The 12,843-nt window shown below is 44.8% G+C and overlaps 1 protein-coding gene across 1 annotated transcript in view; it reads left to right on the forward strand.

Annotated features, from left to right (window-relative positions):
* Window positions 1–12,251: 12,251 nt before the first annotated feature.
* Window positions 12,252–12,843, forward strand: part of Ppp2r2d (protein phosphatase 2, regulatory subunit B, delta) — a 39,103-nt gene continuing 38,511 nt past the window's right edge. The window contains exons 1-2 of the mRNA XM_005402033.2: window positions 12,252–12,659; window positions 12,743–12,835. Coding sequence (XP_005402090.1) covers window positions 12,446–12,659; window positions 12,743–12,835 — 307 coding nt within the window. The 5' untranslated portion in view covers window positions 12,252–12,445. The remainder of the gene's footprint in view (window positions 12,660–12,742; window positions 12,836–12,843) is intronic.

Here is a 12,843-nt window from a genome sequence, read left to right on the forward strand (position 1 = left end):
AAAGAAAAAGCACTGGGGCAAACAGGAGAATGAAGTCGGAGGCCAACAGTGGGGGATGCTGACAAGATGAAAGTAATGGGGGAGACTCAGTCTGTGGGCCTCTCTGACCCTGCAAAAAAATAAACAAGCAACCACACTGAGGGAGAAAAATCCCATAAACAACATTTACAATAAAACTAGGTCAGGCACATACCTCTGCAATCCTCAGACCAGAAGCCAGTGAGAACAGCGACCATCACTCTGGAGACCGCTGGTTCAGCAGCTGTGTGGCAAGAAGCAGAGGAGACCAACAGCAACCTCAGACCTGAGAAAAGAGAGCCCCAGTGCTGGAAGTGGACACACTTGAAAACTCACAGGGCCACTCTGGAAAAAGAATAGAAGATTTTGGCCTCTCCCAAAGAGAGAGGGCGCCATGGCAGACCACTGCAAGGACAAAAGGGATGTAGCACTATGGCCCAGGCCCTTGAAAATGACCCACAGGGGATTCCTGTCAAAATGGGGGCACACACTTAGGAGAAAGTACCAAGAGTAAAGGACAACAGAGACGAAAGAGGAAGTCCCAGTAGCAGGGGAAGAGGGCAAGGCAGGAGCAGTCTGCAAAGGGCAGGGTGCAACCCCAGACCTCAGCTTCTACAAGTTCGGGAAAACTTATTTCACAGTAAAATAAACAATAGAGGGCTGAGGATGTAGCTCAGTAGTAGAGCACCTGTTTAGCATATTCAATCCAAAATAAAATAAAATAGGTGGGAGTTGTTCAGTGCAACATACAATAAAATAGCCAGTGCGGTGGCACATACTTGTAATCTCAGTTATTCAAGTATTTTATCTTAACTATATCCCATCTCAGAGGCTGAGACAGGGAAGAGCACAGTTTTGAGACCAGCATGAGCTAATTTGCAAGACTCTATCTCAAAATAAAAAAATAAAAAGGGCTGAGGATGTAACTTAGTACTAGAGTAGTAAACACAAGGCCCTGAGTTTAATCTCCAGTACTGCAATAATCATAATATAAGCAATAGAAAACTCTGGAGTTCAATTCTTATCTAAATTTATTATAAGAAAGAAAGAATAAGGACAAGAATTACAGCCCCAGTAATGGTGAAAGCATTCCAGAAAAACAAGGGCACTGCAGAGTCAAACTATAACCTATCATTTAAAACTAACCAACAAGACTTTATGAAAATTACCTAAGACATGAAAGAATACCATAATTCAGAGTCAGAAAAAAACTCAGAAATGAGCTAATAGGACTTAGGAGAGAATTAGAAGTAAAATGTAAACATTCATTTCATAAATGAAAAATAAATTAAAAGAACATAAGAATAAATAACTATAACAGATAATACCTGGACAGGAAAAAGAGATGAAACTGAGTAGAATTTTTTTAAATCACAAAAAAAGAGAGGGAGGGAAGGGAGGGAGGAAGGAAGGAAGGAAGGAAGGAAGGAAGGAAGGAAGGAAGGGAGGGAAGGAAGGAGGGAAGGAAGGAAGGAAGAAAGATGAAATTCAGGAGAAAACATTGGCAAGTAAGATAGGAAAAGAATCTCCAACATACAGATAATAGCAGTCTCTGAAGAAGAAAAACAAAGCAAAGATGGATATAGAACAAACACTCAAAATTATTATGCAAGACAAATCTTCTGAAATGAAAAAATACTTGGAATTACACTGATAATATTGTATTTGATAATACTGATCCAAAATGACTGATACAAAGATATTCTAGTAAAATTACTGAACTTAAAAAAAGACAATCTTTAGGCATGTAGACAAAAAAAATCCAAGCCAAGAGTGGTGCACATCTGTAATCCCAGCACTCTGGAGGTTGGGGCAGGAGGATCACCATGAGTTCAAGGCCAGGTTGAGCTCCTAGTGAGTTTAAGGCCAGCCTGAACTACAACGCAAGACCTTGTCTAAAAAAAAAAAAAAAAAAGATTTACAATGGCGTGAAACTTAGATTAGTATCACACTTTTTCAACACCAGCACTTTGTGCCAAAGGAAGATGGAGTAACTAACCTGTTTAACAAACAGGAGGAACTAGACATGGTAGTCTGTAATCCCAGCACTCAGGAGGCTGAGGCAGGAAGATTGTTATGAGTTCGAGGTCAGACTTGGGTACACAGTAATGTAGCAGGATTCTTGCAGAGATGAGACACTGAGGCTTTTTCCAGGAAGTAGCATTTATTTTTGCTGGCACAGTGCTCAGTGAGTTAAAGATTGAGCCCTGAACATGGCAGGGTTTTGCCTTTTATACAATTTTTGTATAAAACATATTACAGTCTGATTGGGTACAATCTATGTAACAAAGCAGTGCTAGAACTACACATGCACATCTAGGAACTAATTGAGCCATGTTATCTTAGTTCTGAAAACGCTCCATCCCTCCACCACATTCCTTTAGGAGGAACCTGGCCACACTCTTCTGGACAAAGGTCCTATCTCAAACACCTTCCTACCACAAAGAAAAAGAAATTGAAGAGAAATATGAATCAAGAACTTTACATCCAAGAGAGCTGATTTCAACTATCAAAGACACACACTTTTCAACATGAAAGAGCTCCAGAAATATTGTTTCCCTAAAGGCCCTGAGGAATCTATTTGAGAACACACTTCTAGAATGAAACGTATTGGACTATGAAAACTTGAGATGAGTGTAGAATGTATTGCTGTGTCAAACTAAGGTGAGTGGGGTTGGAAAGAACAGAAAATAAACCAACAAAGCAGATGTCAGTGGTTGTTAACTGTTATTGCAGTGAAGTCGGAGTTGGAGTTGGAGTTGGCGTTGGCAACATTTGTATTGCATATTCCTAAACCACATGGGTGCAGCATGGGATCAAGTAAATGAATGATAGTGATGGATAAGGTGAATAACTCTAGCTCTATTATCCCTTCCATCCCTGAGAACCAAGGTTTGGGTATAGAACAAAAGAGAAATGAATGTAAGAGAGAAGAGGCTTAATTCAAATTAGAAAGATCAACATGACCTCAAGTTGTTTATAGTAAATATATCCCATCTCTGTCTATCAAAATGCCCAGATGCAATGATAAGACCAGAACAATAAGTATTTTTCACCCCTATCATAGTCTTGAGAGGGGCCTGGGGATTTGGCTCAGCGGCACAGTACCTGCCTGGCAAGCACGACGTCATGAGTTCGATTCCTGGTACGAGAAAAAAAAAAAAAATAGTCTTGAGAGACCATTTCCCACTGAAATAGAACAAGGGTTTCTCAAAGCGGTAGCTGCTTCCAGGTCTAGGTCAGGTTGTGAACTAAATGGACTTAGGTTTCTTGTCATACCAGATGGCAAGAGGTCATCCAAAACTGTCAGGACCATGTCAGAAGGACATGAAAGCCACCCATAAGCAGATAATGGCAACGAATTAAACACGATCAAATGTGCTTGAATCTATCCGTTCATCAAGATATAATTTTAAAAATTGGTCACCTTTACAGGATAATAGGTGTTATGGTTTAGTTCTAAAATTACCCCATAAAGCTCAGTTGTTCAGAGAATGGGCTTCTGCAAGCTGATTAAATCATGAGGCCTCTAAGTTTATCAGTAAATTAATCCATTGATGGAACCATAATTTGACGGCATGATTAAGAGGTGATGAAAAGAGGAGATGGAGTCTTCTTAAGGAAGTGGGTAATGGGGCAGTGACCTTGGGGACTATATCTGGTCACCCACCAGCACCTACCTTTCTGGCTCTTTTTCTCTCTGCTGCCCACCTACCACAGGGTAAGGCCATACCCTTACACTATGAACTTCTGCCTCACCTAGGCCCACAGCAATGGAACCAGCTGGCCATAGACTGCAACCTCTGAAACCATGAACCTAAATAAATCTTTCTACCTTCAAGTTGTCTATTTTAGTATTTGGTCTCAGCAATGGAAAGCTGAGGAACACAATAAAGAACAGTTTATTATCTTGAAAACTGGCAAATAAAGAACCAAGCATTTACCCCACCATTTCTGTGAACTGGGTCACCAAGCAACCCAAAAATGATGAGGGGAACATCTTCAATAAAAGTATTTCATCTGGACTAAGGGCATAGCTCGGTGGTAGAAAAACTGCCTAGTATGCACAAGGGTCTAGGTTCCTTTCCCAGAATTGCAACAGAATAAAATAATAAAAAATAAATAAAACCATCTCAGATAATATATAAAAATAAATGCCAAGACCTAGCATCTTGCAACCCTAGGGATGAGTGACCCTGGGGCCTGGGCCTCTAGCTGCTTACATCAAAGAGAGGGTGGTGACCAGACACCAGCAGACTCCTGAGGAATGGTCATCAGCCACCTCAAGTCCAGCTAAAGCGATTAGTGGCATCTGATGGAGTCCCTAGGCCTGGATTTCATTTAAAGGAGACAGAGGAGTATATGCCCTGTCCTACAGGTCTGCTTCTAGGGAGGCTCGCCATGCTCCTTTGACCAAGGGTGATATTACAAAAGTTTTTGCCACAAATAATTCAGTAAACTACGTATTTGTCTTATGTAGCTCTCTGTGCCTCTGTTCTATTTAATAAAAATAGGTTAATTAAAGAAAAAGAAAACTAACATAAAACACTTTCTACATTGGGCACCCTGGAGGTACTTCCCAGATCCAGCCTCCTGTGGCCAGCCCCACTGCAGCCAGACTGCTAAGAGCATGAAGCTGGTTAGCTGCTGGACTGGTGCCCTTACAATGTTGGCTCCTTCTGGCTGACTAAGGGCTGAGCCCTGCGAGGACAAAGGGCAGCCCCAGGGAGGACATCCTGCATCACAGCTATCCCAACAGTTTGTACCATAGCTGCCCTGGAGGTCCAGCTGCCTTCTCCAATTTCCAATGTAATAAGCACATTGATAGTTTCTGTATCTGATGCTGTGACATTGGAGCCTTGCTGACCCAGAGGGACAGCTCTTCCCAGCAAGCAAATTCCTAGAAAACTCGCTATCAAGGAGGATGCAAACCCACCAATCCACAGCCTTCCCAACTACTCCAAGTCACCATTTGCCTTCCTTATTACCTAAGGGCCTGGAACTAGGTGATCTAGGAAACCCCTAAGCTTCAGAGCCCATTGAAATGATTCCAACTAGCCAATCCCAAGCATTCTTGCCCCACCCCCCTGTTCCTTCCCATAGAAGCCACAAGAGACAATTTTATCCACATTTCCCCCACTTCTTCTGCCTCCTCCCTTCCCTACTATTCTCACTCAACACTTCATGGTGGGCCTGATTCCCGTTTCTAGTGATCTGTGAGTATTTTTTAAAGTCTTCCTAAGCACACACCTGTAGTCCCAGCACTCTAGGAGGCTAAGTTGGGAAAATGGCAAATTTGAGGCTAGCCAGGGCAACTTAGTAACTTAGGGAGACTCTGTCTCAAAATAAGAAATAAAGAGGCTGGGGATTTAGCTCAGCGGCACAGTGCCTGCCTGGCAAGTGCAAGGTCGTGAGTTCGATTCCCGGTACCAGAGAAAAATTTAAAAAAAAAAAAAAAGAAAGAAAAGAAATAAAAAGGGGGCCAGAATGTAGTTCAGTGTGAAGGCCCTGAATTCAATCCCAAGTACAAAAAAAAAATCCTTCCCTGTGATGGTCATTTCTGAACATGTGTTTTATGTATACAAATTGGGGCACCATTCAAACCATTAGCAGCAGCCACCACCACCCAGAACTCCTGGCCCTAGTGCAGGGGGCAGAAATATACTGTCTCATAAGCTTAGCCAAGCACAGAAGAACTTTGCGAAGAATCTTCCCAGAACACTGAAACGCAAGCTGGAGGAAGGAATATCCACAGCTGAACATCGGCAGTTCACTGCACCACACCCTTAGCCTCAGACAGAATGCACCCTGCCAAAAGGGCTGCACCTGGGCAAAACCTGCTGCCCTAGACCTCCCTTCGCCTCCCCCAACAAGCATCTATCTCTACTCCCCATATGTTGACCTCATGCCTGTGCAATAAAATGACCTGGGAAGCTTTCCTGAAGACCCGACCCATCGTCCCCTGATCGGAATATTGTGGGAATAGCCCCTAGAATTTATATTTTAAGCCCCAGGTGAGTCTGAGAGGTAGCCACGTTTGGATGTGAACACAAAGACAGGGAGAGGGATCAGCAGAAAGCAGCACTGTTGTAGTCATCAGAACTCCTTCAAGTCTTTGGTTTGGTTTGGTTTGGTTTGGTTTGGTTTTTTTTTTTTTTTTTTTCAGTACTGGGAACCAAACTCATGACCTTGTGCTTACCATGTAGGCACTGTGCCACTGAGCTAAATCTCCAGCAACCGCCCCCAAGTCTTGTCATTGTTATTCATAAGTGATGTGACACGTGTCAAGCCACCAAACCTCTGTGAGCCTCTGCAAAAGGAGTAGAATTACCCTTACCCTGCCCAACTCACTGGGTTGTCAAAAGCCCCTGCCTACCATTCCACCCCTGGCCTAAATTCTCTCATACCTTGACCACATCGTCTCTAAGGCAGTACTGCCCTCCCAGGAACTTTCACCTTGATATACTGCCCAGGCGGGTCAGCAAACCCTGCCCTTCTGCCTCTCCCAGCCCAAAACTCTGGCCCTTACCAGGTATCTGCTCCTGGTGTGGAGGACAGCTCTGCTGCCAGATCACTGTCTAAGGACAATAGACAGCCAGACCCTCCACTGTCCCCTAAGAATCAGTCTCAGCAACAGAGAAAGGCCTTTGAATTCTGTCTACAGGCTGTACCCCAGCCCACCAGTCTCTGTTTACTGGCACAAGCAGACAGAGAGAAGACGGTGAGCTCTGGTAAAAGACCCCTAGACTGGGACTTGAATCTCAAACTTACCAAGTCTCATTCCTGTACTGTATAAGCTATGCCAGACCATCTCAAGATACCACAGGTTACCCAAGCTACCCCAGGTTCTCCCAAGTTCTCCCCAGATATCCCAAACCATCCCGTTATTCATGCTATTTTAAGTTATCCTAGGTTATCTCAAATTATAACACGGTCATTCCAAGTTACCCCAAGCTATGTTAAGCCAGCACATTATTTCAGGTTACCCTAAGTAATCACAAATTATGGCAATCAATCCCAATACATTCCAAGTTATCTCAAGTAATTCCAATGTATCCCAAATTATTCCAAGTTACCCTAAACCTCCCCAAGCCATCTCAAGTGATCCCTAACTGTCCAAGACATCCCAATTCATTCCAAGTTATCCCAAACCAGCTCAAGTTATCCTGAACTATTGTTGCCATCTTAAATTGTCTAAACCCCTAATTTGGCAGGTGAAAAATATAAAGCCTAAGAAGCAGTAGGTGCCCAAAATCATTGACTGGCTAGTTCTGGCAACCCAAAGCCCATGTCACACAAGCCTCCAACACAGCCTGACCAGCCTGGGGCCCTGTCAGCAGCACAGATTGGGTGGCAGAGAGACCAAATATCAGGAGATATACATGGGCTTTACATCACACTTCCCTATGTCCCAGGGTCAGCCCACACTCTAGACACTCACATGAGCCAGTGTAGCAAGAGACAAAGACCATGGCTAGAAGCCAGGTGGAGTATATGTGAATTTTCTCTATCGAGGACTTGCAGGGAGGACTTGGAAAGCTCTTTCCCCGAGGGTAACGTTGTTTCAGAGGCTGTGTGAGTTTGTACATACACAGACATCTATGTGGAAGTAACTCCCCCACCCTTGTCAAGGCAGCCCTTGACAAGACCACAGCTATGGTAGCCTGAATTTGGCTGTGGTATAAACATTTATACTGCAGGACTTGACAAACCCTGAAAACCAAGATTTTTTTTCTCTGGAAGATGTTTTCCCAGCACATGCTGCATATAACTACTAATATTAGGGAACCTGTTCACCAAAGTGTGTCCATTCAATTTGTGTTGTCTTCATTCAAAAATATAGCATCATGTACACATACACCCAGAGCAGTTGAAGTGGTTTTAAGCTCTCTACTTAAATATTTAAAATATGCAGCTACCATTTTGCAGAAAAGAATGCTAAGAAGTTCTAATGTTGTATGGGAATCCCCATATCTCTCAGAGGTCTTGTTAAAATTGGCTAGACTGGTTCTGCAAAGTTTTGGAACTCTCCTTCCAAGTCGTACAGCTCCCTCCTCGTAGCTCCTTGGCCACCACACCTCAGCGCCTTGTGAAATTCATCTTCACAGGGTTTGTAGAAGGTGTTCATTAACTTTCCTGTGGCTCTAGAGAACCACTTGCACATTTCCCACCATCACACTGCCATCCTCCTCTCCCTCTCCCATTCCTTTCTAGAAGTTTTCATACAGCCAGACCCTAAAGTTCATCCTCACCTTTCTGGCACTTGTTACTTTCCTGAAACCACAATTTCCTTCCAAGAAGCAAACAAGTTGGCTGATAACGGAATGCACTATCCTACCTCATTACAACTGTATTGGTCTCCCTGTTGGTTTTCTCAATTTATAGTTCAGAAAATAAAAATTCATAAGGTGGAAGACCTCTCGAATGGATGCAACTGCAGCATGAAATCTAACAGGCTCTGAAATTTTCCAAATCTTGTTAGGGAGATTTGAAACCTTCCCATAGAGAGTTCTAAAAGGATCCTGGCCACAGCCTGAGGATCACGATGGCCTTCAGGCCCTGAGGCAGGGGGAGCTCATGGTTTTAACACACACAAAAAAAAAAACCACCCAGATGCCTGCACTGAGCTGAGGACCACCAGCTAAAATTAAACATTCCTGACGCACAGGCAAGTTGCAGGAAAGCACTGACTCCACAATTCTGACAGGAGGAGAGAGGCACAGCCGCGAATCAGGAGGGGCATCGAGGATCCTGAGGAGGGAGAGAAAAGAAAGAAGGAATTAAACATCTGCCGCGTCATTGCCAAAACACACGTAGCAGCAACACTGAAAGCAAAGAGGGGAGAGTATGGGGCATACAGCTGCTCCTGTCACTGGGAAAATTGATAAAAGGGAAATATTAAAATTTCAAAATTCTTCCATCATAGATAAGCCTATCACATTGAAATGCATCAGTTTTTTAAGATGACATTATAAAAATACAACTGACCATGCAGCTCTAAAATATATGAGAACTGAGAGGGCTGTGTGATGAGTTGTGTAAAAAGTGTTCACGTACCTAGGACTAAAAATGCTCCCCTTGGTTACTGCACAGAGACCACCCCATGCACTGACCAAGATGCTGGGAAATGGGGGTGGTGCCCCAGCAGTCGGGCAGCTCACCTGAAAGCCCTCTGCACAACAAGAGGCTCCTGTGAGCTTGCATGCTTGATTGGATCTGTAGGACACACACACAATTTATTCTCTCAACCTAGAAATTCATGGTTTAGTGAGCATGTGACATTAGCAAAACATTGTTGGAGTACAGGGTAAATATAATGGACTGGAAGTTCCTGTTTGTCTGGAACACTATTCCGGGTGTTTTGATCTATGATCCTAATATTTACTTGATAAAACACAGGGTAGAGGTCTAATGTCCACCCTCCTAAGCTTGGTGGGGTCCACAGGAAGGTGCCTATTAATGCAGAAGCTGGTCCCACAACATTTGAGGAAGACCACTGTAGACAATGTAGCTGGGCTATGTGGCTGGGCATATAGACTCAGTGGGTCAAGCATGACTGTGCAGAGATGGGAAGACCTGGCATTGTCTATGCTAAGATGCAGTGGTCAAAAAAGACAGAGTCCCCACTCTTCTTTTTTTTTTTTTGCCTTTCTGAGACAGAGTCTTGCTATGTGGTTCAGGCTGGCCTTCAGTGTACTTTGTAGCCCAGGCTGGTCTCAAACTCACAACAATCCTCCTGCCTCAGCCTCCCAAGTGCTGGCCTTATAGGTGTGCACCACCATGCCTGGCATCCCATCCTGCTTCTAATTTACCACCTACTGGAAATGAAATTTGCTCTCTAGCCTTAGTATTAAGGCAATATTTGACTTTCTGCTCAATTTGTAAAATGGAGACAAAGAAAATGAGTTAAAGCCATCCTCGGTCTCAATAGTATACAATCATGTGGGCCTTCTCCATGGGCCAAACTCAGCACTCTACCAAGTCTTTTCCTACCTGCCTAGAAACTTATGGAGAAAACATTTAATGGTACCTGGAATGGGGTGTGAACATACAGTCATGCCTAATGATACAAAATGAAGCCCAAACAAATCTTCACATGTAAAAAGCAATTAGGACAAGGATAACAGTAACACCAGACTTCCCTTCCTGAACCACATAAGCAAGATGAGAGTGGAGTGAAATACTTATAGTATTGATGGGGGAAACAACCCTACCAACATAAAGCTCTGTACCAAGCACAGTTACGCTTTTAAAATTTTTATTAGTACACATTTGTAGTACATAATGATTACATTCATCACAGGGAGTTGGTACATGTACATAACACATCTTAATTCTTTTTACATTCCTTCCCCCACTCCAAGATGAAGGAGAAATAAAGTCTTTTTCAGATAAACAAAAACTGAGGGAAACTGTCACTGGCAGACCTGGTTTGTAAGAAAAGATGAAAACAATTCTTTAGAGAGAAGGAAAACGACGTAGATCAGAAAATCAAATCTACATAAAGAAATGAATAATATTAGAGAAGGAACAAAAGAAGATAAAATTAAATCATTTATGTTTTTCATTCCTAAATGACCTAATAGAGTTATTCATTTAAAATACATGGCTGGGCGTGGTGGTGCACACCTGTAATCCCAGCACTCCAAGAGGCTGAGGCAGGAGGATCATTGTGAATTCAAGACTATCCTGGGCTACAAAGTGAGCTCAAGGTCAGCCTGAACTGCATAGCAAGACCCTGTCTCAAAAAGACAAAAATACATAAATAATAAATAAATAAAATACAAACAACAACAACAAAGTAATTAGACTATAGCTTTTGGATAAGTGAAATGAATGAATGCTAGCAATGTCATAAGAAATAGGAGAGGCCAGGTACGGTGGTGCACCCCTTAATACCAGCAATGGGGAGGCTGAGACAGGAGGATTATTGTAAGTTCAAGGCCGGCCTGGGCTACACAGTGAGTTCAGAACCAGCCTGAACTACATAGTGAGACCCTGTCTCAAAAAAAAAAAAAAAAAGAAAGAAAGAAAATAGAGAAAATTAAATTATTCTTTTATAAGACACGTGCACTGCTTAGAAAGTACTACAGACAAGACAGTACAGTGGTTTGAGTTTTCTCTCACACACTGCATCTATTCCACCTACAAATCCTGGAGGCCCTGCCTTTGAAGTAGTAGAGGAGCCACAGTAGCCCAGTTAAAACTCAAGTGTATCATGACCCAGCCGTGCTCATGGCCCATAGCCAGCTATCCCATCTGGAGTACAAGTTGTGGGAACGGCACACCTCCTACGTGTCCTCCTGCTCTTACCTCCCTGCCTCTCCTACTACCCCCAGTTTCCCCGCCCCTCCTAGCATTCTCACCACCACCACCACACCATTCCTGGCTGCCTCTCAAACACCTCAGGTGCAGTCCTGTCTCCTGCTTTTGCACTGGCTGTCCCTACTTCCTGACACAACCTTTCCCTGAGGCCTGCCTGCACAGCTTGTGCCCTTGTCTTCCTGAGTTCTTCTCCAATCAACCCGTTTAAAACCTCAGCTGTCCTCATAAGCATCTTCTTCCTTCTTCCTTGCTTTGTATTTTTCAACGTTCCACGTGACTTACTTTTCTCTTATTGCCGCTCCTCTGCCAAAAGTTCCACCAAGGCAGAGGATTTGTTGGCTCTGTTCAACACTGCATCCCAAGGGATATGAACGGTGTGCGGCACGTGCCAGGAGCTGATCAATAAATATTTGAGGGGAAAATTTTCCCGCTTTGAAGTAACTGTTTTCTAGTGATACAATACGTTCACTGCTATCTTCACATTCCTGGAAGAAGTTGTGATTTCGGGTACATCAACTCTGTAAGGGAATGTGCTCTCGGTATTCCAGAGAAATACAATCACAAATAAAGAAATGGTCGGCCACGGTTCCCTAGGACTATACTCGGGGCTCAAAGAACTACTGAAGTAACATTTGGCAGGCAACGGTGAGCTCCGGGAAGGAGGGGCGCGATCAAAGGTGGACTTTAGGATCTTGGGCTTTAGCGGGAGAACAACGCGCTCAGGTGCTAAGAGCTCAGGTAAGGCCCAACCCGGACACCACCCCACCTGCCTCCCATCTCCTCCCATTGGCTGATCCTCGAAGGATCCGCTCTTCCATTGGCTGAAAAGAGAAGAGGAGGAGCTGGTTCGGAGGGGAGGGAGTACTAGGAGAGACCCGTGTGGAACGGCTCAGAGATGAAAGCCACCTGCTTGGCCGATCCTAAAGGAAGCGCCGAGCGCACGCCAGACGCCCCAATAAATCGAGGACCGAGAGCCAGCCTGTGCTCTATCACACTGCTCCACAGCCCTGAGGCGTCCCTTTCAGGGCGGTGCCATGCCGAGGTGAAGGCAACTTGCGCAGACTCAGTCTGAGCGCGGCGCGCCCCCGACATCCCCCGCGGCATGGGCTGTCCGAGGAGGCGGAGAGGGATGACGTCATTCGGCGGGGCGACGGGCATTGGGCGCCATTTTGAAAAGGGAAAAAAAAAAATCCCTTCTCGGCGGCAGCAGCGGCAGCGGCAGCGGCGGCTGCGGCCGGAGCTGAGCGCTCCGCTGGGCGCCTCCGGTCGGGCGCGCTCGGCTGGGCAGGCCCCGTCCCGCGCTGCTGCCATGGCAGGTGAGTGCCTTGGGCACGCGGACAGGATGGCAGGCGGGATGGCGGGACGGGCGCGGCCGGCCTGACCGCTCGTTGTGTTGCAGGAGCCGGAGGCGGCGGCTGCCCCGCGGGCGGCAACGACTTCCAGTGGTGCTTCTCGCAGGTGAAGGGCGCCGTCGACGAAGACGTGGCGGAAGGTGAGGCC

The sequence above is a fragment of the Chinchilla lanigera genome, unplaced genomic scaffold (genome assembly GCF_000276665.1).
Source record: "Chinchilla lanigera isolate Chin_1 unplaced genomic scaffold, ChiLan1.0 scaffold00076, whole genome shotgun sequence".
In the NCBI taxonomy this organism is placed as follows: Eukaryota; Metazoa; Chordata; class Mammalia; order Rodentia; family Chinchillidae; genus Chinchilla; species Chinchilla lanigera.